The sequence below is a fragment of the Coffea eugenioides genome, chromosome 8, assembly GCF_003713205.1.
Source record: "Coffea eugenioides isolate CCC68of chromosome 8, Ceug_1.0, whole genome shotgun sequence".
In the NCBI taxonomy this organism is placed as follows: Eukaryota; Viridiplantae; Streptophyta; class Magnoliopsida; order Gentianales; family Rubiaceae; genus Coffea; species Coffea eugenioides.
In genome coordinates this window covers 40,147,202-40,170,879 of record NC_040042.1, presented here as the reverse complement: position 1 = coordinate 40,170,879, position 23,678 = coordinate 40,147,202, and the positions used below count along the sequence as shown (strand labels likewise).

Sequence of the window (23,678 nt, the reverse complement as noted above, 5' to 3'; positions counted from 1 at the left end):
ATCAGGATACCATAATCTGTATCCTTTCACCCCAGAAGCATATCCAAGGAAAATACACTTTTTAGTTCGAGATTCCAATTTTTCATCATTTACATGCATGTATACTGGACACCCAAAAATTTTAAAATCAGAATAATCAGCAGGAGTACCTGACCAAACTTTCTCAGGAGTTTTAAAATTAAGAGTAGCAGAAGGAGCACGGTTGACAATATAATAGGCCATAGAAATTGCCTCAACCCAAAAATCCTTTGCCAACCCTGCGTTAGAGATCATGCACCTCGCTCTCTCCAAAAGTGTTTTGTTCATACGTTCAGCCACACCGTTTTATTGAGGCGTCATCCTGACAGTGTGATGCCGAACAATTCCTTCATTCTTGCAAAATTCATCAAATTCTCTTTTACAAAATTTCATGCCATTATCTGTTCTAAGCCGCTTGATTTGTTTACCTGTCTGTTTCTCAATCAAAACTTTTCATTGCTTGAAAGTGAGGTAAACATCATTTTTATGTTTAAGAAAATAAACCCAAACTTTCCTTGAATAATCATCAATGAAAGTCAACATATACCTGGCACCACCCTTAGACGGAACACGAGATGGACCCCATAAATCTGAATGAATATAATCAAGAGTACCTTTCGTCTTATGGATTACTGGAGAACTGAAGCAAACTCTTTTTTGCTTTCCAAAGATACAATGTTCACAGAATTCCAGTGATCCAGTACTCTGACCGCAAAGAAGTCCCCTTTTGCTTAATTAGTATGCCCAAGTCTTTCTTGCTCATATGTCCCAAACGCATATGCCACAATTTGGTGATGTCAGAATCAGACAAACATGATGATGACGAAACTGCAACCGAACCTGTGACAGTAGATCCCTGCAAAACATATAAACTACCAACCCTGCAAGTTTTCATTACAACGAGAGCACCTTTAGAAACGTTCATAACGCCATTTTCACTTGTGTATTTGCATCCAAGAGCCTCTTGGGTGCTCAAAGAGATGAGATTTTTTTTCAAATTAGGAACATGTCTAACATTAGTGAGCGTCCTCACAATACTATCATGCATTTTAATTCGAATCGTACCCTTACCAATAACATTGCAAGCGGCATTATTGCCCATCAAAACAATTCCACCATTGTAAGATTCATAAGTGGAAAATAAATCCCTATTGGGACACATGTGATAAGAGCACCCCGAATCTAAAATCCATTCATTTTTAGACCCTGTCCTATCATCAGTCACAAAAAAAATACTTCATTCATTCTCATCAGCTGCAACACCAGTTTCAGCAGTCTCAATATTTTTCTCACCAGGTTTCCCCTTTTGTTTCAATCTATTTTTCAATTTGAAACAATCTGCCTTAATGTGCCCCATTTTATGACAATAATTGCACTCCACATTTTTATGTCTGGATTTAGATCTAGATTTAGATCTACTACTGTCAAATTTTCTTCTCTCAGTTCTACCCCTAACAACCAGACCTTCTGCCTGACCTCCACTAAAATCCCCAGTAATATCCCTGTCTATCTGCTCCTTAGATTTTAATGCAGATTTAATTTCCCGATACGAAATTGTTTCTTTTCCATAAATCATAGTATCGCGAAAATGTTTAAAAGATTGGGGAAGGGAACACAAAAGTAACAGGGCCTAATCCTCATCACCAATTTTCGAATCTATATTCTCCAAATCCATAATAATGGAATCAAATTTATCAAGATGTGAGAGTATAGATGTATTTTCAGTCATGCAAAACATATACAAACTTTGCTTTAAATAAAGATTCTCAACTGTTTTCTTCATGTACAAGACCTTAAGTTTGTCCCACATGGCCTTTGCCGAAATCTCAATGGCTACCTCCCGCAAAACCTCATAAGAGAGATTTAAGATAATACTGGACCTTGCCTTCTTATCCATCTCAGCAAAATTTGCTTCTGTCACATTTTTTGGCTTTTTCTCAATTCCGTGTATCGCTAGATCAACTCCGTCTTGAATCAAAATGGCCTCCATCTTGAGTTGCCACATCCCAAAGTTGACATTCCTGTCGAATTTCTCGACGACAGTCTTTGTTATTGTCATTGTTGTCATAAAATCCAAAGCCTCCGAAGAAGCTCTGATACCAGTTTGTTAGGTCTGGCTCCAGGAATTTGACGAAAGGATTTGTGGCAACCCCAAAAGACAAATAACAAAGTAAAAATAAGTACAGGAACACAAGAATTTACGTGGTTCGGTCAAATTGACCTACGTCCACGGGCAAAGGAGGAGCAATATTTCTACTATGAAGAAGAGAGTACAAAAGATACCTTAAGAAAGTGTTCCTAGGTCCAAAACACCTAATACTAAAAACACAAGAGAGCCCAAAATTATTTAACTAAACAAAAGGTTTAATAACCCAAAGGTCCAAATAGCCCACTAATGCTCTCTTGGTTTTGGTGCACTTAACCCCATCACAGGTCCACTATATTTATAGGCAGTTAAGGGAAAGATTCCCTTATACAAAAGCCGATGTGGGACAACGCCACATTAACAATTTAAATTCTAATTTTGATTACTTAGTATGCATTTAGACTTGTTACTATATACATTTTCAATGTAAAAAAATTAATCCTTAAACTATATCTGTTTGTGTTATTTTTTGTATGTCCATTTGAGCACAAAACTTGTCATTCTGTGAGTTATGTGTCTAAGGAGACAGTATCAAGGGAAAAACCGGACGAATTAGAGAGAACAGGCTAGTTTTTTTTTTTTTTCGAACCAATAATAGAAATGGATGGATAGTATTTCTATACAAGTCATCTTCTTAATTTGACCAGAGCTACGTACACATAGCCATTTGAAGTTAACCAGTATTTTGTTTTATTTTTTGGTTCTTTTGTTATAAGATAACAACAAACTCACAATTGTTAGAGCAATACAATCCGAAAACTAACTTTAGATGATGACAGTTACAACTCAAGAACACTACAAATAAACCAATAAATAGTGAGACATGAAATTCAGACATAATGAAAATTGAACTCAAAATTTCTAAATTCTGCAGTCTTAATTTTGATCACTAAATCAAGGCAATTCGCTAAAAATCAAACGATTTGGTCTACTAATTAGATTGAGTCTTAAAATTCCTGGAATGGAAAAGAATATTAAATAGACTCTAGGAAATATTGGTACGTTTCCTGCTGGCTGCATCATTTTTTTTTTTTTTGATAGAAAATAGAGTTCTCATCAACCTTGAACAAGATCAGACGATAACAATGGCATAACATTGACAAAGCCTAATTCTTATTGTATTAATTTATCTAGAAAATGGCTCTATTAGGAATATTCCAAATTTAAATATAGCTTCCACTAAGCATAATGCAGCCAAAATCCACTTCAATATAACTGTTTCCAAGATGTCGGAAGCAAAGAAAACCTTGATCAATTTGCCTATGAAGATGCACTTTCAACATGGCTGTTTCCAAGTTAATCAACATGATGGTCAACATTCAGCTGAATTTCTTCTGTAGATAAAACTGAATTTAACAGTCCCAGCAAACAGATGTATACATGCAATTATTCATTTCCGGTGTGTAGCTCTAGCTCATCACAGAGGCCTTCTCTCCCTGTAAAATATGATTTCTCCAGCTTTATTGGAACCTTTCTTCCATTTCCATCCAAGGTAATTTTCTCCCTCTATTTCTGGTGTCGTTTCTTTATCTCTTTTCATTTTTTTTCGAATGTTCCTTAACCCGTAAATTGTCGCCATTGGTAAAGCCACTGCCGAGAAAGCTGGAGAAAATCTTAACCGGGGTACATGAAACAATCAAGAAGAATACGGTGGAACTGATAGATGCATTTGTTGACTTGGCGTTTGATTTTGTTGATCAGCCATTGCTCCCGTCTCAGGTACATGCCTCCATTTTATTTTTCCCGGGGCATAAATCCGATATGCATCCAGGAACGCTTAATATACGAACAATAAGCACATGATAATTAACCAGAAAAATGATGGGTGCAGGCAAATTTTGCTCCGGTAGAAGAGTTGGAAGGGGCTATTCATGTTGCGGATATAGAAGGGATTATTCCAGACGATTTTCCCGACGGAGTTTACATCAGGAACGGTACGTATATTTCGCACCGGCCTCTGATGTGACTGGCGATCCTTAGTCAGGTTCATGGCACGTGCCTACACTGGCCAAAGATACATTTCATTATTAGTTTTATTTTTCCCTGATTGGAAAGGATTTGAGCTCAGAATCTCTAAATCTCATATTTCAATATTAGGTATCCGATTTCTACAAAAAAGTTGATTGACTTTGTTGATTTATAAATACTTTTTTATATTGGGTTTTAAAACAATTTTTTTGTAACTCGATAATTTGTAGAAAATCAATATACATGTGTATCAATAGTATCACAAAAAAATACTTAACATACATATTTCATCACTTTAGTGACGGTTGGAAGCACAAACCCAATGCTTTAAAAGAGTTGTAGGACATTGGTGGTTTTTTTTTTCTTTTTTTCTTTTTTCCTAAGAATAACAATACTTTCCTACTTTTAATTATTTGTAGGGCATTAGTAGGTTTTTTTGGCCTACTCTTGTATGAATTTCCTACTTGCTCTACTTGCTATATGACCGTTGTTATTTTCAAATACGAGAGAAAAAGAAAGAACTATCTCTTTGTGCTCGATCAAACTTTACTTGATCAGTCACTGTTTGACGATGACACTGTACAAATGGTCATCCTCAAAATCTTCATGAGCCCAGTTCTTCTATTAGCTTCCATTCTTGGAAATTCGATTTGCCATCAGCCATGTTGCTGTTGGAAGTAATGGCGTCCTCCAGAAAGAAAATTATACTTCTAGTTGTAGCCTTTGAGTTTTCTTGTTGTACTACTGTCTTTGGATGCCGTCCACTTTAGGAGCTTATTCAATATCGAGGATATTCTCTAAACCTAACCAAGAGATTTATGAAAACTAGTGGAACTAAGTTGTTGAAACATGATGTTGGCCTGGCCGTATGATCAAGAGCTCAAATGATTCTTGATTTCTGAATTACGGGATGGGAGTGTCTTGAATTAGAAGTCAAGGTTGAGAACTTGTGTTACAATTAGCTCAAAATAAATTGTGTTACAAGGTTGAATTCTTTTACCCTCTTTATTCTAGTTATTTATTATTACTTTTATCTTTATAACACATTTTTCAAAATTTGAAAAAATTAAGAGAAATCAAGAAGTATTCCCTTGCCCATTATAACCTCCTATTCTTGATCTTTTTCGTGATATTTGTGTAACTTCTGGATTGAGTGTAGTGGTATCAGGATTGTAAGAAATTAACATAAGCGGGCACTAAGGCATAATATATCCTTTCATGATGGTTGGCATAGTGCCAAATTAATTGATTTAACATCCAGCTTATGCAGCCCACTAGATTTCAATAGGTAGGGTCCAGTCTTTCAAAAAAAAAAAAAACGGGGGTAGGATCTAGGCCATGCATCCAAAAAAATTTTGATTTTTGTGCAAGGGCTTAGATGATTGCAATGTAATTATACATAATTTATTCTGTTAGACTGTTTCCTACAAAGTAATTTCGTTTGCTTCTGAAATATGTTTCGATATGTAAATAATTGACCACGGAATTATATTTCTGTATTTTACGATGTAAGATTGGCTAATATGGACAGAAACTGCATACCAAATAAATGTTTGTCGCATTTCCAATTAGTCAATTGCCAACTTAATAATTCCAGACTGAAATCTATGAATTTGCAGGACCGAACCCACTTTTTGGAGGATACAAATCAGCAATTTCTATGTTTGGAAAATCAAGCCATACATGGATAGAAGGAGAAGGAATGCTTCATGCAATATATTTTAATAAACTGAGCAGTGGCACCAGGACCATTTCATACAAAAACAGATATGTCCAATCAGATACATTCAAATATGAAATAGCAAGAAGAAAGCCTGCTTTCCTTCCAGCAATCGAAGGAGATTCACCAGCTGTTTTTTCTGCTCTTATGCTGAATTTGGTAGGCTGGCATTATTAAAATTCACTTGATTTATTAAATAATAATGTGGGATCATATTTTAGTTACCTGATGATTAATAAGTGTACTTATGATTAAAACGTGTGCCAGCTACAGCTGACTAACACAGCCAGTATTACTGTAGTTGTTAATTATTGCATGGAATGATTATTTCATAAAATTTTTTCTCGAGTCAAAAAGTTTCTTGGATCATTATAGTATATGACTGAAGACTAGGGGGCTAAATTGCATTCATCAGACTAAAGTCTCATTTTCCATTTTACCCATTGAATTTTTTTTTTTTGGGTGTCAATTTAGCTATTGAATTTCTAAGATTGCACATCACATCACAGGAAAGAATATCATATGATTTTGCTTTCTACATCAGCATAATGAAGACACATGATTGGAGGAAGGGACGGGATAATTAAGGCTCCAGAATAGTTACGAATTTAGGAGGGGGCAATCCTCAAGCCACCTGTTTATTTATGCCTTGTTTATGAAGTGTCTTATCCTTAAGTAGAAGGGCGGCGACAATTTTGGAATATGCATATTAGATTACCAAAAAAGCACCCGAGATTGGTACTTTTTAAAATATTGTTCATTAAATTGTTTGAATATTAAATTCTTCATCAAATTTGTTTGAATCCACTTCCTGATTAAGATGCTTGTTTCCTTATCCAAATTAGTACCTTATTTGCACCAGGAAACTACAGAAAATCTGCCAGTCTAGAACATTAATCAAGAAAACAATAACTCCGTCCAAATTAGCACAATAACGATAATGATTGAACTAATTAGTCCCAAGATTAATAACAGGATAGGTAATCCCTTTTAATCCCTGACTGTTGAAACAATTGAGTCCCTAGACTTTCTACACAACGCTGTTGTAGTCACTTTGCTGACAACTTGAGTTTATGTTTCTCGTCACAGTTGAGATTTGGCACTGTTGACAAATTCCTTAGCAATACCAACGTTTTTGAGCATTCTGGGAGATTCTATGCGATTGCTGAGAATCATGCACCTCAAGAAATTGACATCAAGACACTTGAAACTACAGGAAAATGGGATCTTCATGGAGCTTGGGATGGACCCTTTACTAGCCACCCCAAGGTACTCAAACAATTCACATGTATCGTGAATGTCATCACTATGGTAACTTACATATATGAACTGATACGAGTTTTTCATGCTTGCTAAGGGATGCAGAAAGTTTTATTAACAGGAGAACTTGTAGTGTTTGGGGTTAGTGCACAAAGACCATATATGAAGCTGGGAGTCCTATCAGGTAAGGTTTTGTTGCATTTTATCACTGATTAGCCTCCAACAATAGCCGCTGGCTGAGACCTTTTCATCCCTGGACAGCTGACGGGAGGAAAATGAAACATCAAGTGGACCTTGAACTAAAAAGGTGCACTCTTTGCCATGACATAGGAGTTACAGAAAGGTAGTCTATCTTAATCTAGTCGGAGCATGTGTTAGTCCAAAATAACTAATTTAATTAAGACACTATCTTCATAAGTTTCAACTCATTTTGCAGCTATAATGTGATCATGGATTTTCCACTAACTATAGACATGAATCGACTGATGACTGGTGGCTCGTATGTACTCCTTAGATCAATATTCGTGTCTTTTAATGAATCTAGATCAGATTTTGGAATATGTTCCAGTCATCTCTTTCATTTGTTGGCTTTGTAGACTAATAAGGTATGAGACAGAAGGATATGCAAGAATTGGAGTAATGCCTCGTTATGGAGATGCTAAGTCCATCAGGTGGTTTGAGGTGGAACCATGCGCTGCACTTCACATGATTAATTGTTTCGAGGATGGTGATGAGGTAATTATTGATTCTGCATCAAATAATCAAGCTAATTTTTACCTGAAAAGATAATTTGTTTCTGTTTTTGGTGCACATGTACCAGTCCTTAAATTGAAAGCTACCTCATCGTTGTAACAACTAACAATTGACACATTTTTGAAGTTATTATTGCACTGAGCAGATTGTAGTGATGGCGTGCAGAGCTCGTGGATCAATTATACCAGGACCTGAATTTGGTTCTAACAAATTTGAGTGGTTTTCCAGAGGTTTTAAGCATATAAGGTCAGTGGATACATCTCAGAAAGATTTACAGGATGGAGCATTTTTTAGTCGTGTTTATGAGTGGAGATTGAACATTGAATCTGGAGAGGTGAAAGGAAGATATCTTACTGGGACACAGTTTTCTATGGAATTCCCTGTTATAAATGAGAAATTTACTGGTGTTAAAAATAAATATGGATACACACAGGTTGTTGATTCTGCGGCAAGCTCAAACTCAGGTACCCATGTAACTGCCATCTCTGTAGAGTCTAGACGCAAGTCTTGCACTCTGCCAAGAGCTTTCTTAATTAAAATCGACTGGGTGATTGAAATTCTCAGGGATGGCAAAATATGGTGGACTTGCAAAGCTTTATTTTGAAGAGAAAGCATTTGACCTTTCACTGGTACTGTTTCCTCTGCTATTCTTCTGTGCTTTTCTTGAAGTTTCGAATTCCCCTTCCCTTATTGTTTTCTGAAATACCAAAATCATTGATTCTAGTTGGATTACCAGCCTGAAGAGTTCATGAAGGTTGAGCGTCACAAGTTTCAAGAAAACACATTTTGTTCAGGAGCCACCTTTGTCCCTAACTCTGTTGGTGTTGAAGAGGATGATGGTTGGATCATCGCATTTGTACACAACGAACGGACTAATATATCTCAGGCAAGTTATATAACATTTACTAAGGTAGAGAGTGTGTAGAAGGTATTGTCTATTGATTCCTTAGCAATAAGTTTTACAACTGCCATGCCCTCTATCCAGGTCTATGTCATTGATGCCAAGAAGTTTGCAAGTGAACCAATTGCCAAGATCATGCTTCCAAGTAGAGTGCCGTATGGTTTTCATGGAGCTTTTCTGGCATTATGTTCACAAGGCTAGCAACATCTTTGACGTGAGATCAATGTGGAGTTATATATTGCATAAATTTAAATTCTAGAGGCGTGCTTGTTTGCACATTCAGGGAATACCGAGGTTTCTGTATGGACATTTAGGCAGAGGGTATATTCCTTTTCTTGTGTAAAAGTTCTTCCTTCTCTGAAATATTTACCTATTTTTCGTTTGAAATCTAGTTTTCAGATCTAATATGTGAAAGAAATAACAATCCAGAGCTATCTAGGGTGTTAGATGTGCATGGTTGCCCTCCTTCATTTTTGTCCTTGTGGTATTCTTTATTCTTATATGCTCTTTATTGCTTTAATCTGAAGCAGATGATGGCCGTTCACATTCAAACTTACATGTAAAAAGCAACAACTATGTATATAATTACAAGTTCTAACATGCAGTACCAGATAAACAGCTGAAGCAGCTGGCATCTCTCCACTAATCCTTTGAACAACCAGAAACATGTTCTTAATTTTCAGGGGAAAAAGAAAAATTGATAGTCTAACTGAATCAACCAAAGGTGATGACAGTTCATTTGACAGTACTCATCTTTGGAGACAAAACCTTTGCAGACAAAACCTTATTATCACCAGATTAGCTGGCTACGCATCTGAATTTCTGAATTGAACTGTGGAACATGCTTGATAGATCAAAGTCTTCATTTGTAGGACAGTTTTGAACAGGCTTTTCAATTACAGATTGCCGCTGTCTTATGCCTTTGAGTGCACAAGTGAAGGGAGTGGCGATTATCTGGAGTCATAAAAATCATTTGTGGCTCTTATCCTCCTTTGTTGTAAATAGCCTCTTTTGTTTAGAGGCTATCGGCAGAGATACCGTTCACCGTACTATAAAATATGAATAGTAGATAGTTTTTTCCCAGCTAACGACGGAACATCTTACTTGTAGATGCTGTTTCAACGTTCAACACAGTGCTAAAAAGAACACCTTTTGGGGTGCTACAATTGTATATGTGGTTCAAAGTCGCGGTCGCTGTCCGAACCGTTCCATATCGGTCTTGGCGAGACGCAAATTTTGAAGCATTTAATATTCTAAAAATTGTGAATAATATTAAAAAATATGCTAAATAAAAATAATTAAAAAAATAGCAAAACAGAATCTGTAAAATGTAAATTTGCTAGTTGACTCGGATGACTCGAGTCGACTCGGCCGAGACTATTCGTATCAGAGACTTTTTGACAGGTTGCAATTTTATCATTTATTTTATTATTAATTTCCCCTATTACCTGACCCGATGTGGATTAATTGTTAGATTCTACTCACTTTTGGCAATTAGAATTTATTTCAGGGAGTAGAACGAAAATACCATAACAAGTACCAATTTGGCAATCATCGGGAAAGGGTTCAAGTAGCAGGCATCCAGGGACATTTTTGGAATATCAAGACGCGATCCTTCTTGGTAATTTGGCCGAAGACAGCATTAAAAAAGAAAAGGCTGGAGTCTTCTTCCTCTCGTGAGGGGACGCCGCATAGTAGCAATAGGAACTAGATATTAGATAGCAGACAATTAGACAACTCTGGAGATTACTTTCTTACTTGGTTTTTTACTTTTCCCTCTTTTCGTCTTTTAGTAGTTGTGCTCCCTGCGTACGTCAGGGACAATTAGAAACAAGCAATCACTCTCTATAGCTTTGTTTTTCTTTTCCTGATTGAAGCAAATTGAATTCTCCCAATTTTCGAGACAATGGCCGCGACTATTACTTCAGTTTTGTATGGGTTCCCTCATCAACGATGAACTAAACCCCTTTTTCTAGTCAAGAAACAATAGAAACTTTTGTTCGCTTAAAAATTGTGAGATCGATTTAATTTTATCTTTTTCTCTTATTTATTGATATTTACATATTTTCCGATTGCAGTGCTTATGGTTGTTTAATTGATTGATTGTCTTGGATCCGAATAGTGAATTGATTTAGTAACCTATTGTCAATTAGGCATTAAATCCGTAATTGTTTAATTGTCTTGAAATATTGACAACTGACATGATTGGGTTTGTATCGGGGGAATACGCGGACTAATTTAAAATAATCCTGATAGTGCGTTATTTGGTTAAAATAGGGCTCCTCTAATAAGTAAGGCAATTGGGAAAGTAAATCTTACGGGCGTACCTAGGATTATTTCTCAATTAGAGCAGTGATTAACGGGCGTACCATAATCACCGACACAGTAAGGAGGGGTTGACTGTCATCGCTTGTTTGACAGTTATAACCTATTTATTAGTAAATAATTGGAATTGCCTTTATATCGATGATCAATTAGGTAAACCATTACTGAAGTTATTTCTTGGCTAGACTTTTAGTTATTATTACTCTAATTTTAGTGAATTGTCATTTAATTTCTAATTAGCTATTTATTTTTATTTGAATTCCTTTAATTGTCATCATTTATATGAAAACACCCCCTTGTTACTGTGGATTTGAAAAGAAACGAAATATCCCCAATCCCAGAGAATACGACCCTACTTGCCCTTTATACAAATCAATAATTATTTGTGAAAAAATCATCCCACTCGGGTATATTGGATCAAGGAAACTCTTCGGAAATAGGGTGAATCAAGTAACCCATTGCACATCTAAAGTCCCTACTCCAGTATTTGGAATCGAATTTTGGTTATTTTAATTGACAATTAGGTTTATTTTTATTATTGCACAGGCATCGACAACCTGTCAATTTTTAGCGCCGTTGCTGGGGATTGGCGTTAATTATTTGTTTCTTTTTAAGTGTTATTTTATTTTAATTTCCTGGTATTTTTTCTAGTGTATGCCTCGTTCTTCTCGTATAAGCGAATTGATTTTCGACCCTGAAATAAAGAAGACTGCACGCCGAACTAGAAAAGAAACTAGACAGCTCAGAGAGGAGCAATCCAGTGCTACACCTTAGGGACTTAACCTAGAGGTGGAGTCGATAAATTTGTGTCGTGATAATTTGAGTGATTCAGACCAAGAGAAAGTCACTATGGCAAATGCACGGACACTAAGGAAGTTGGCTGCTCTTGATTTAAATTAGCAGCTTTTATGCATTACTTTCCCAAGTTTGAATGATAACACTCCATTTGAATTAAAATCTGGTCTAATTCATCTCTTGCCATCTTTCCATGGTTTACCAGCTGAGGAGCCGTATAAGCACTTGCAAGAGTTTGATGTCGTTTGTAACAGCATAAAACCCCCGAGAATTACAAAAGAACAGATAAAAATGAGGGCATTCCCCTTCTCCTTGAAGGACTCTGCAAAAGACTAGCAGTACTACCTACCACCAGGTAGCATCACCACATGGGACCAGCTGAAGAAAAAGTTCTTGGACAAATATTTTCCTGCGTCTCGAGCTGCAAGTCTAAGGAAGGAGATATGTGGTATCAAGCAGCATTCAGGAGAGTTGCTCTATGATTACTGGGAGAGGTTCAAGAAATTGTGCATCAAGTGCCCTCAGCACTAAATAAGTGAACAATTGCTCATACAATATTTTTACGAAGGGCTACTCTTCAGTGACAGGAGTATAATTGATGTTGCAAGTGGAGGGGTATTGGTGAACAAGACTCCTCGAGAAGCATGGGAGCTAATTGAAGGAATGACCGAGAATTCGCAGCAGTTTGGTACGAGGGAGGATGTCCTGACACGCAAAGTGAATGAGGTAGGGACATCTTCTATCCAGCAGTAGTTGACGGAGCTAACATCTTTTATTAGACAATTGGCTGTAGGAAATGCATCACAAGCCAAGGTGTGTGGAATTTGCACTGCTATGGGTCATTCTACAAAGATGTGCCCAATGATTCAAGAAGAAAGTACGGAGCAAGTGAACATGGCTGGTCACGCGCCCGCGCCAAGAAAACACTATGACCCGTACTCGAATACGTACAATTCAGGTTGGAGAGATCACTCTAATTTCAGTTATGGAGGAAATAGGCAGTTCAATTTTGCACCAAATAAACAGCAAGGGCATCAACAACAGTATCAACCTCGACCGCCACCACTCCCTTCGAACTCAAGTCCGTCCATGGAGGAGATAATGAAACAATTAATTGCTAATCAACAAAAAACGGATTCTGACCTATAAAATATGAGGAATCAACCGGGACAAATGCAAGCGATGCAGAGTCAGATGAGTCAGATTGCGATAGCAATTAACTGCCTAGAATCCCAAGTCCAAGGTAAATTGCCGTCTCAACCTGAATTGAACCTGAAGAACGTAAGTGCGATGACCCTAAAGAGCAGGAAGGAAATTCAGGGGTCTGAACTCACGATTCCAAAGGACAAGGATCAGGAAAAGATCGAGAACGAGATTGAGAAGGAGGGGAGTAATGGCAAAAATCCAGTGGTACTCCCTGACCCGATCGTTGAGGTCAAAACTCATCCGCCTCCCTTTCCTAGCAGGTTGGAGAAATCGAAAAAGCAGGATAAGGAGAAGGAGATCTTGGAGGTGTTCCGCAAGGTAGAGATCCATATTCCCCTGTTAGACGCAATCAAACAAATGTCGAAGTACGCAAAGTTTTTGAGGGACCTGTTCGTCAATCGAATGAGACTGAGGGAAGATGAAAGAGTTATAGTGGGGAAGAATGTGTCAGTGATTCTACAGAGGAAACTCCCACCGAAGTGTGGGGACCCAAGTATGTTTACTATTCCCTGTAGGATAGGTAACACCCAGATTGAAAAGGCCATGTTAGACCTAGGAGCATCGATCAATGTAATACCAAAATCTATCTATGCTTCTCTGAATCTAGGTCCATTAAAAGAAATTGGGATAATAATTCAACTAACTGACCGAACTAATGCATACCCTGATGGGTTGGTTGAAAATGTGTTGGTCAAAATTAATGATATGGTATTCCCAAATGACTTTTATGTATTCGACATGGATGATGATCATTCCCCCGACTCTTCACCTTTGCTATTAGGTAGGCCATTCTTGAGTACTGCCCAAACTAAGATTGATATTAGTAAGGGTACTCTCACAATGAAATTCGATAGAGAAATAGTCTACTTTAATATTTTTAATACAATAAAACATCGTGTTAACTCTCATTCTGTGTTTGCTATTCATGCTACTAATCCCTCTGTGCAAGAATTTTCTGAGTTTGGTTGTAAGGGTAAATTCAAAATTCCTGCGAACAAGTATCAGGGGATGAAAACAATTTATGAAGTGAAAATGAGCAGAAAATTAAGAAAGAAGGCTGCACTCAATGGCTATTTGGATCCCAGAGAAGGGCCACCGATTACAAGGAAAATTGAATCACATCCAGATTGAAGAGTGGTGTTTAACGTCTAGCCAAAGACGTTAAAGAAAGGCGTTTATTGGGAGGCAATCCAATTTCTTTTAGTTGTTTGTTCAGTTTTTTTGTTGGCTTAAATATGTTTTCATAGGGTTTAACAGATTTCTGGCTTAAATTTTCATTTTTTTATGATTAGTAGGTATCTGTTTGACATGATGCAACGTGGCACGATGCGACTTCCTGGTGCTTGGTCAGAAGGGTTCTTGCCTTCTTGACGTGCCTGCCTCATGTTCGCGGGAAAGGTAGGTATTCAAATCTTGAAAAATTTCGAGGTCATTTTCATCTCAAATTTTGAATTTAAAAAATACAAAAAAAAAATTTCGTTTGGCCGTAACTTCAAAAATGAAAAAAAAATGGAAAAAAAAACAAAAACTATTTTATTTTTCTTTTTCTCTTTTCTTTTCTTTCTTTCTTCCTTTCTTTTTCTTTCTTTCTCTTTTCTTTCCTTTTTCTCCCCTGTTTCTTCTTTCCCCTCTTGGCCACATCTCAAACTCACGCCACCGCCTCCTCATCTTCCACCAACACTGGCCGCCGACACCTCAACCACTCGTGCCCGCCGCCTTCCGCCACCGGCTCTCTCGCTCTCCTCGATGCCTCCGCCTCTCCCTCGCCATCCATCTCTCCCTCTCTCTCTTAGTCAAATTCGCCGCCCCCTCCACCGCCATAGAGCGCCATCGACGCCTCCGCCGTCACGTGCCGCGCGCCACCACCTCTGTCTCCTTCTCTTCACCGCCATCATTCTCTTCTGGAGATATTGTTTTGCCACTGTCTACGGTGGAGGTATTTGACAATCACTTCCCAATTTCTTTTTGGTATTGTTTGGTGCTGTTGGGTTTTCCAGTGATTTGGATTCTATGGCCAATTGACTCGTTTCATTACTATGGGGTGTACTAGTGGTACTGGTTGGGGTATTTTTGACTAGCATTTGTTATTTCTAATTGGTTAGTGATAGAGTAACTATTAGGCACCTTTTGCGCTATTATTTTGTCTTAATTTTGGTTACTTGCGGTGCTAAGTGTTGAGATTCTGCTCAGATTTGGTATTTGTGTAAAGTGTAGGTGGTTGGTATAAAAAGTGCTCTCGCAAAGCAAATTATCAGAAGACTCTTTAATTCATGGCGTGCCCACGCCATGAATTGAGGAGATACACCTAAAAGTCGAACCCGCGGGATTGGTAGCAGCAGGAGGGCAATTGGGAAATCAAAAGGCTCATGGGCCGCAGAGGTGTAGAGGATAAAAAACTCTAATCCTACAAAGCTTTAAGGACTCTGAAGCTTACCTTTCTTTTCGGCGGCTATTGTGAGGGAATTGGCCAATAGAAACAAAGCCAGAATCACGTGTGATAGATTAGATGAACTTTTAGTTTGCTCTGGCAGACGTTTCTTCCTTTCTTTGCGGCGGTGAATAGAGGAAAGGCCAGAATCACGCGGGCTTAGGAGATTAGCTTTATTTCTTCCTAGAGAACGATTGATGCTGTGTTTTGGCTTTTGTACGAATTTCGTAAGACTTTTGCTTGATTCCTTTTCTTCTCCGGACAGACACGAAGCAAGAAAAGAGACAAAAAGACTTTTCCTTTTGCTTTATGCGTTATTTTACTTTTTCCAATTCTTTGGCAATTGCATGGATGTTATCAATCAAATTAAGCGAGAGTGACACGATAAGGAGCGGCTAAGTTTCTCCTCTACCCAAAGGTCGACGCGAAGGCGCGGTCCCCAACATATGTGAGATCTAATCGAATTTTCATTATTTCTTCCAATTCGTTACTATTCGTGCGTTTCTTGGATTAATTGTTCATGGGTATTTTATTAATTGAGTATCAACGGCCGGATATTTAATTTAATATAATAGCCTACTGCCACGTTAACTGAATTGAATCCGTAATTGTTCGTTTAGTTGACACCTAGTGACAACCACCATAATTGGATTTATGTTGGGAAAACGTAAGATCTAATTTAAATAAACCCTCTTAGCGTGTTTATTGGTTAGGGTTGGGTTCTTCTAGCTTTAATGCAACTGAATAATTAAATTCCTACGGTCGTACCTAGTGTTATTTTCTGGTTAGGGAAGCAGTCAATGGTCGTACCTTGACTGTCAAAAAAGTAAGGAAGAACTGGTTGTCAGAGCTTGTTGATAGCTAAACCAACCTAGTGACGAATGAATGAAATATCTTTGCATCGATGATCATTTAATTGGACCGTGCCTGAAAAGTTGATCCTTTGAGTAGAATTTTATTAATTGTTATTTTTAGTAAATTGTACTTGTGGAGTTATCTTTTGAATTTTATTTTTTTCATTTTCATTTTCATCCCATTAATTATCCCCCAATTTTATTCTATTGACTTGGAAAGAAACACCTTCCTACCTGTTCCCTATAGAATCAACCCTATTTGCCATTGTATGCAAATTTAATATTTTTATAGACAATTCTAGTATATCGGATCAAGCACACTCTTCGGGAATAGGGTGAATCAAGTAACTCATTGCGCACTTAAGGTCCCTGCTCCAGTACTTGAATTTGTTCTATAATTAATTGTAGTGGTAACTAGGACTTTTTAGTAATTATTATTGCACAGACTCGGTACCTGTCAGTTAGCTGCCTGATTGAAAAGGGAGAACTTGTAATTGTGTGGTTATTGTCAAATTTCTAAACTACTATTGCTGGAATTGCCGATTTTGAGTTGAAATATTCACTATCCAGTTGGAGACTTTGATGAGATTTTGGATGGACAGAGTTTTGCATTTGCTGATTGAATTGAGTTGAGATGTCTCAGAACTTGGCCGCGTACTTCCATCACATCGGTTTCCCTGCACCGTTCCCGCCTGCCCCTTAGCCACTCGCGAGAGAAGTTTCGTTGTCCTCTTCACTTTACTTGTTTTCTACTCTCCATTGGGGACCATGTTGGATTTAGGTGTGGGGGGATCAACTGTGGTGCTAGTTTTTCTAGTTTTTAGTTTTCAGATGTTTTTCTTTTATTTTTAGTTTATTATTTGTCTAGTTTTCGTTTACTTTTTTGTCATTTATCTGTCTAACTCTCCTATGACTGCCAAAGTTTGATATTGAATTGTTGACTTTAATTCTACTATTGCCAAATTTTAATAATAAAAGTGTATCGAGTTAATGTGGTTGATTCCAAGAACATCTCTTTGGTGAATATCGGTGATTGGTTGACTCTTTTGATTTTTTTTTTTTTGGTTAACTTTTCTAGGTATAGGAAATGATTGTTGGCATTTTCATGTGAATTGGTCCAGTTATTAACTTTAGTTCTCTATGTTTGAAGAAATGAGGCTAGCTGCTGCTATTTTTATTTTTTTTCTGTGTTATTTTGAATTATTGTGCTATCTGACTGTGAATAAGGTTGACTGTACTCCACTATGTGTTACTACTGAGTAATTGGGGATCTTCACCTAAAGTGTCGATTCTCGCATAAAAAAGTAGTAATTTCTATGAGTACGTAGTCGTATAGCGGTAGGAACTGAGTAACCGGGCTCCTTCATCTGACAAATGTTAGAGTTCGCATAAAAAAGGTTTCAATGGCTAAAAACTAAGTCTTTTGTTACTATTGAAAAAGAAAAAAAAAGAAAAAAAAGAAGAAAAAAAAGAGAAAAATAGAAAACGTGATAAAAAAAGGTGAAAGTTGTGTCAGTGTGTGATAAAAGTCAGCTTGCCGATTCGTGGACTTAATGTTGAGATTTTGATTAATAATTAGATCATTTGCTGATACATGTTGAACGACCATTCCTTTCTCTTATATTAGTTAACCTAGAATTGAAGGAGTTTGTAGTTTAGAAGCTAACCGGAATGATGTTTCTTGGACTTGGCCATTGATGCTTGATTTATGTTTTTCTTGGTATCTTGGCAATATAGTAGATGGAGTAATACCCACTGTCGAATATTGGTCTTTGTTTGTTGTTCTCATGCTTGAGAACAAGCATGATTTAGGTGTGGGGGGAATTGATAGATTGCAATTTTATCATTTATTTTATTATTAATTTTCCCTATTACCTGACCGATGTGGATTAATTGTTAGATTCTACTCACTTTTGACAATTTGCATTTATTTCAGGGAGTAGAACGAAAATACCATAACAAGTACCAATTTGGCAGTCATCAGGAAATAGTTCAAGTAGCAAGCATCCAGGGACATTTTTGGAATATCAAGACGCGACCCTTCTTAGTAATTTGGCCGAAAACAGCATTAAAAAAAAAGGCTGGAGTCTTCTTCCTCTCGCGAGGGGACGCCGCACAGTAGCAGTAGGAACTAGATATTAGATAGCAAACAATTAGACAAACTCTGGAAATTACTTTCTTACTTGGTTTTTGAATTTTCCCTTTTTTCGTCTTTTAGTAGTTGTGCTCCCTGCGTATGTCAAGGACAATTAGAAACAAGCAATCACTCTCTGTAGCTTTGTTTTTCTTTTCCTGATTGAAGCGAATTGATTCTCCCAATTTCTGAGACAATAGCCGCGACTATTGCTTCAGTTTTGTATGAGTTCTCTCATCAACGATGAACTAAATCCCTTTTTCTAGTCAAGAAACAATGGAGGTTTTGATTCGCTTAAAAATTGTGAGATCGATTTAATTTTATCTTTTTCTCTTATTTATTGATATTTGCATATTCTCTGATTGCAGTGCTTATGGTTGTTTAATTAATTGATTATCTTGGATCCAAATAGTGAATTGATTTAGTAACCTATTGTCAATTAGGTATTAAATCCATAATTGTTTAATTGCCTTGAAATAGTGACAACTGGCATGATTGGGTTTGTGTCGGGGGAATACGCGGGCTAATTTAAAATGACCCTGGTAGTGCGTTATTTGGTTAGAATAGGGCTCCTCTAATACGTGTGGTAATTGGAAAAGTAAATCTTACGGGCGTACCTAAGATTATTTCTCAATTAGAGCAGTGATTAACGGGCGTACCTTAATTACCGACACAGTAAGGAGGGGTTGACTGTCATCGCTTGTTTGACAATTATAACCTATTTATTAGTAAATAATTGGAATTGCCTTTGCATCGATGATCAATTAGGTGAACCATTGTTAAAGTTATTTCTTGGCTAGATCTTTAATTATTATTACTCTAATTTTAGTGAATTGTCATTTAATTTCTAGTTAGCTATTTATTTTTATTTGAACTCCTTTGATCGTCATCGTTTATACAAAAACACCCCAATATTACTGTGGATTTGAAAAGAAACGAATTTTCCCCAGTCCCTGAGTATACGACCCTACTTGCCCTGTTTACAAATTGATAAGTCCTTGTGAAAAAGCAATCCTATTCTGGTATATCAGATTAAGCAAACCCTTCGGGAACAGGTGAATCAAGTAATCCATTGCACACCTAGAGTTCCTGTTCCAGTACTTAGAATCAGGTTTTGATATTTTAATTGACAACTAGGTTTATTTTTATTATTATACAGGCATCGACAACCTGTCACTTCTCAGCCGAGTTCTTGGCGAGTCAAATATTTTAGAGTCATCTCGTCCCAATATCGTATCGAAGGGTTCGTTCCGGTGATAACTCGGCCGAGACTTTGAACCATTTGTATCTGGCCTGATTTCTTGAACTAGCAAAAATCATCCTTTACATTATATAATCTTTGCTGTCCAAGGCTGCAAAGAAATTTCATGCAATTAGAAGTGGCAATTCTGCTAACGTATGATTTTAGAGGTCCCCAATCTGATTTCTATCGCCTCTGGAGGAGGCCAAACTATTATTTTGATCAGACTATAACCAGCAGAAATGTACCTACCTATGGAGATTATTTTGATGGATTCAGTACACTTTCCTATTAAAGACAGATGGTAATGGATGGTAATCTTTGTCCTAATATTTCTAGCAGATCCTATTAAAGACGGATGAGGCAGCCAGTGAAGACCTTTAAATAAGATGGCAAAAGAGGTAGCGAATAAGAGACCAGAGAATCAGATCTTGCACAAGGACAACTTTCATGTACAAAGCTGAGAAGCCATTTGACACCCTTTTGGCCACTGGATTTCCTGGAAAATGAAACAGATAAATGGCAGCCTAGATATCCACTTCTGGAAACCAAGAAGACTGCCAGTTCACTCAATGAATCTTAAGAAGGCATCAATCATAGTTCTGTTCTCAGCGTTACATGTCAAGGCACTAGCTAGCCCCAGTCAGCATCTCCGCAATTCTGTCAATCCAAATCTTGTTGTCATTGTTGGTATTCTTTCAGTAATGTTGCCATTACTTTTTTTGTTGCTGGCATACACCAAATTTTGTCCCTCAGCTCTGTCTAATGACTCAGATGATCAAGAGCAAGAGCCTGAAGGTGTTCTTCGATCAGTATCCGGATTGCAAAAAAGTATAATTGATTCTCTCCCATTTTTCACTTTCTTATCACTTAAGGGCTCAAAAGAAGGCCTAGAATGTGCAGTTTGTTTATCAAAGTTTGAAGACATCGAAGTGCTTCGCTTGTTGCCAGGGTGCAAGCATGCATTCCACATAAATTGTATTGATAAGTGGCTTGAAAGCCACTCTAGCTGCCCTCTTTGCAGGTACAAGTTTGATACAGTGGATCTCAGGAGCTTTTCTTTTACAAATAGTTTAAGGTACCCTCGAAACTCATCCAATCTGTCAGAGGAACCAAATATTGAACTTTTCATCCAAAGAGAGCAAGAACATCACAAGTCATCCAGATTTAATATGGTCAGCAGTCTTCAGAAACTCAGTGTAGGCAGGAAAGAAGATCAGTCAATCCCCAGAGGTAGTAGAGCTGATAAATCAGACAGAGATCTCTTGCATAAATTCAAGCACAAAATCTTTGTCTCTGACCTTATTTACAGAAGTAGATGGAGCGATGTCAACTCCTCAGACTTATTGTGCTTAAGGTCTGAAATGCTGAATCTGAACTCAAGTAAAATATTCTCCCCATTTAAGCCTGAACGCCAGAGGTTTGGCAAAGAATTTCTCATGAATGAAAGTATTTTCGAGATCAAAGAAGACAGAAAGAAAACGATTGTATGTGTCAAAAGTCAGCAAAGTTACAGGACATCCAGTTACAGCATCAAGCCCTCCAATTGCTGCCAACATTGGCCTAAACCAGAAGGTAAACTTGACGCTACTCGATTCAGCTGAGAAGAGATCAAAGTCAGAAATAATCAACTTTCCACGATATGCAGAGTACAGTGCCAGAAACCGGACTAATGAATCATCAGTCTTGTCCAGGAGTGGGAGAAAGGATGAGATAATTAGAAAGCTCTGGCTGTCTATAGCAACAAGGACAGTTCAATGGTTTGCAGACAGAGAAAGAGGTCTAGATTGGAAAAGATCTCCATTGAATGTCTGAAATCTGCCAAGAATTTAATTTGTCCACAACTTTTTGAGGTAAATGTTTAAGAATTACTAGTTCTTTACCAGCCATGTTAATTCTTTATCAAACCATCCTGTATAATCGTTCAAATTGAAAAAATAATTCCATATTGAATTTTAGAGTTACATAGATTGTTAATCATGAGAAGACTTGCCATTCTATGCTATAGAATAGCGAAAACTTCCAATAATCCATGTACATTTTATTCTTCTCATGGTTAAGAATTAAAAAGACATAAAATGGGAAAAAATTTTAACTTCTAAAACAAAGTGGATGTCTTTGAGATAATTCTTGTATTTAACTTTTTGTGCCTTATAAATCTGACAGATGGCTCGCCAGATTGGATATGTTTCAACTTCAAGATGGTGACTTCTGGTCTCCTCTGGAAGGATTCTTTGAGCAAATTTCAACGCCAAGAACTCTCTCTCTTTCTCTCTTTTTTAATAAGGGTTCTCTTTTGTTTATAGTAATTGCTGTGTTGCCGCATGAGAATCTCCTTTTGCATTTTAAGTTTTCATCATATTGCAGATTGTCAATCTACACTGAAGAAAACAAATAGCCTCCTTGTGCTTTATTTGTCTTTTCTTTTTGGTTGGCCTGCTTTTGCACCATCATTCGTTTTTTCCTTTAACAGCAATGTAATATTTTTTTTTGTCTCGAGTTAACTTCCCATCCTTCTCTTCTATAATTTTTGGTGGAAAACAAAACAAACAACGAAATTCATGATACAAGGAGGAAAGTCTACTAAGTTCTTAAGTAATCAAATCAAAATTTACGAGGAGGAGGCTTTAGTTTCTATTTTTCTCAATAAGTGCTCTTAAACGAGAAGGTGTTATGAATCTAGTCCCCATAAATCATGACTAGGTAATCGTCATTTTAGGCACATTTCAATTCTTGTCTACTTTTCATTGGCCTAAGATCAATATTCATTGTTTTCAACTTCTGATATGCAACAAGTTTTCTCCAATCTAACTAATGGTGCAAGGATTTGTTTCTGATATGCAACAAGTTTCCTCCAGTCTAGCTAGTAGGCTAAGGATTTGGTTTGTAACTTTATATTGAATTTGTTCTTTGTACATAATAGGTAGATATCACGTGTTTGTGAAAATATTAATTAAGTGAAAGAAGAAATGACTTCATTTCATTTTCTTTCTTATAAAGGTCCTAAGACAAAGTCCTAATCTGATTTTGGTACCCGAACTAGGGAATAATCAACCAATGATGCTATAGATGAAAAGGAATTGGCATGTGGCACCAAGTAACATGAAGCTTCTTTTTTGCTATAGGTAAAGCAATCCAATAAGATCTTGCATCCGAGGGCATTGTATTCCTTAATTAGCCGGATGGTGCCTGGCAAAGTGCAAGACTTGAATATAGGAGCATGCTATATTTTCAGACGAATAATTGAATGGTGACTGTTGAATAGGGCAAAATACACATTACCCCAATGTGATATAGCTATTTTCACATAACCACCTATAGTTTTAAAAGTTATATATAACCCTCTCATAATTTGGATTAAAGTATCAAAGTGACGGAAATGATCATTTATAACGAAACTTATAAAAATATCAAAATTACCCTTGATTAAAAACTAAAATAGCTGAAGTAATCAAAATATATAAATATAATATGCATGACACTCTAACCCCGTGTGATTTTATGTTTTACCATATAATCCCCTTGTGATTTAGTGCTTTACCATACAACCCCTTTATGGTTTTCAAAATATATACATAATTCCCATGTGATTAATAAATAATTTTCAACTTTACGTAGGGGTATTTTTGATATTTTAGTTGACTCCATTATGGATTGCAAATTCCGTCACTTTGCCACATTAATCTAAACCATGAGGGGGTTATGTATAACTTTTGAAACTATAGGGGTTATGCAAAATTGTACTAAATCACAAGGGGTTAAGTGTAATTTGCCCTATTGAATATGGGAGGGGACTAAAGTACAACTATTTTAATTGTGGAGGTGCTAAAAATGGATAACCTCACACTTTAAGGGGCTTTGTAAAATTTTTCCATTTTCAAATATCCTAACAATTATTCGTATTTTCTAACTAAATGTGTAAAATAAATA

The 23,678-nt window shown here is 36.9% G+C and overlaps 3 protein-coding genes and 1 non-coding gene across 4 annotated transcripts; 3 read left to right on the top strand and 1 right to left on the bottom strand.

Moving 5' to 3' along the window:
* The first annotated feature begins 3,536 nt into the window (after positions 1 to 3,536).
* LOC113780747 (carotenoid 9,10(9',10')-cleavage dioxygenase 1-like) lies at positions 3,537 to 12,639 on the top strand. The gene is made up of 15 exons (XM_027326522.1): positions 3,537 to 3,656; positions 3,752 to 3,883; positions 3,996 to 4,098; positions 5,752 to 6,011; positions 6,942 to 7,121; positions 7,218 to 7,296; positions 7,374 to 7,455; positions 7,549 to 7,611; positions 7,709 to 7,847; positions 8,011 to 8,329; positions 8,430 to 8,494; positions 8,611 to 8,751; positions 8,851 to 8,962; positions 12,242 to 12,380; positions 12,468 to 12,639. Exons 1-15 carry the CDS (start codon positions 3,537 to 3,539, stop codon positions 12,637 to 12,639), a joined length of 2,106 nt encoding a protein of 701 aa, XP_027182323.1.
* On the bottom strand, positions 12,313 to 12,419 carry LOC113781782. Its single transcript, XR_003469687.1, has one exon. It is a non-coding gene; the product is annotated as a small nucleolar RNA R71 (small nucleolar RNA).
* A 399-nt stretch (positions 12,640 to 13,038) lies between the features above and the next one.
* Positions 13,039 to 14,223, top strand: LOC113780746. Its single transcript, XM_027326521.1, has one exon. It carries the CDS (start codon positions 13,039 to 13,041, stop codon positions 14,221 to 14,223), a length of 1,185 nt encoding a protein of 394 aa, XP_027182322.1.
* Positions 14,224 to 20,254: 6,031 nt separating this feature from the next.
* LOC113780745 (E3 ubiquitin-protein ligase ATL42-like) lies at positions 20,255 to 21,563 on the top strand. Its single transcript, XM_027326520.1, has 2 exons — positions 20,255 to 21,168; positions 21,254 to 21,563. The coding sequence occupies exons 1-2, from the start codon at positions 20,255 to 20,257 to the stop codon at positions 21,561 to 21,563; spliced, it is 1,224 nt and encodes a 407-aa protein (XP_027182321.1).
* Positions 21,564 to 23,678: the final 2,115 nt, after the last annotated feature.

Bases quoted from the DNA above. Each gene is read 5' to 3' on its own strand.
- LOC113780745 (XM_027326520.1), top strand. From the start codon at position 20,255: ATGAAACAGATAAATGGCAGCCTAGATATCCACTTCTGGAAACCAAGA. The intron at 21,169-21,253 runs GTTTGGCAAAGA...GTCAAAAGTCAG, and splicing joins TTTAAGCCTGAACGCCAGAG to CAAAGTTACAGGACATCCAG.
- LOC113780746 (XM_027326521.1), top strand. From the start codon at position 13,039: ATGAGGAATCAACCGGGACAAATGCAAGCGATGCAGAGTCAGATGAGT.
- LOC113780747 (XM_027326522.1), top strand. From the start codon at position 3,537: ATGTATACATGCAATTATTCATTTCCGGTGTGTAGCTCTAGCTCATCA. The intron at 7,848-8,010 runs GTAATTATTGAT...TGCACTGAGCAG, and splicing joins GTTTCGAGGATGGTGATGAG to ATTGTAGTGATGGCGTGCAG. The intron at 8,330-8,429 runs GTACCCATGTAA...TGAAATTCTCAG, and splicing joins TGCGGCAAGCTCAAACTCAG to GGATGGCAAAATATGGTGGA.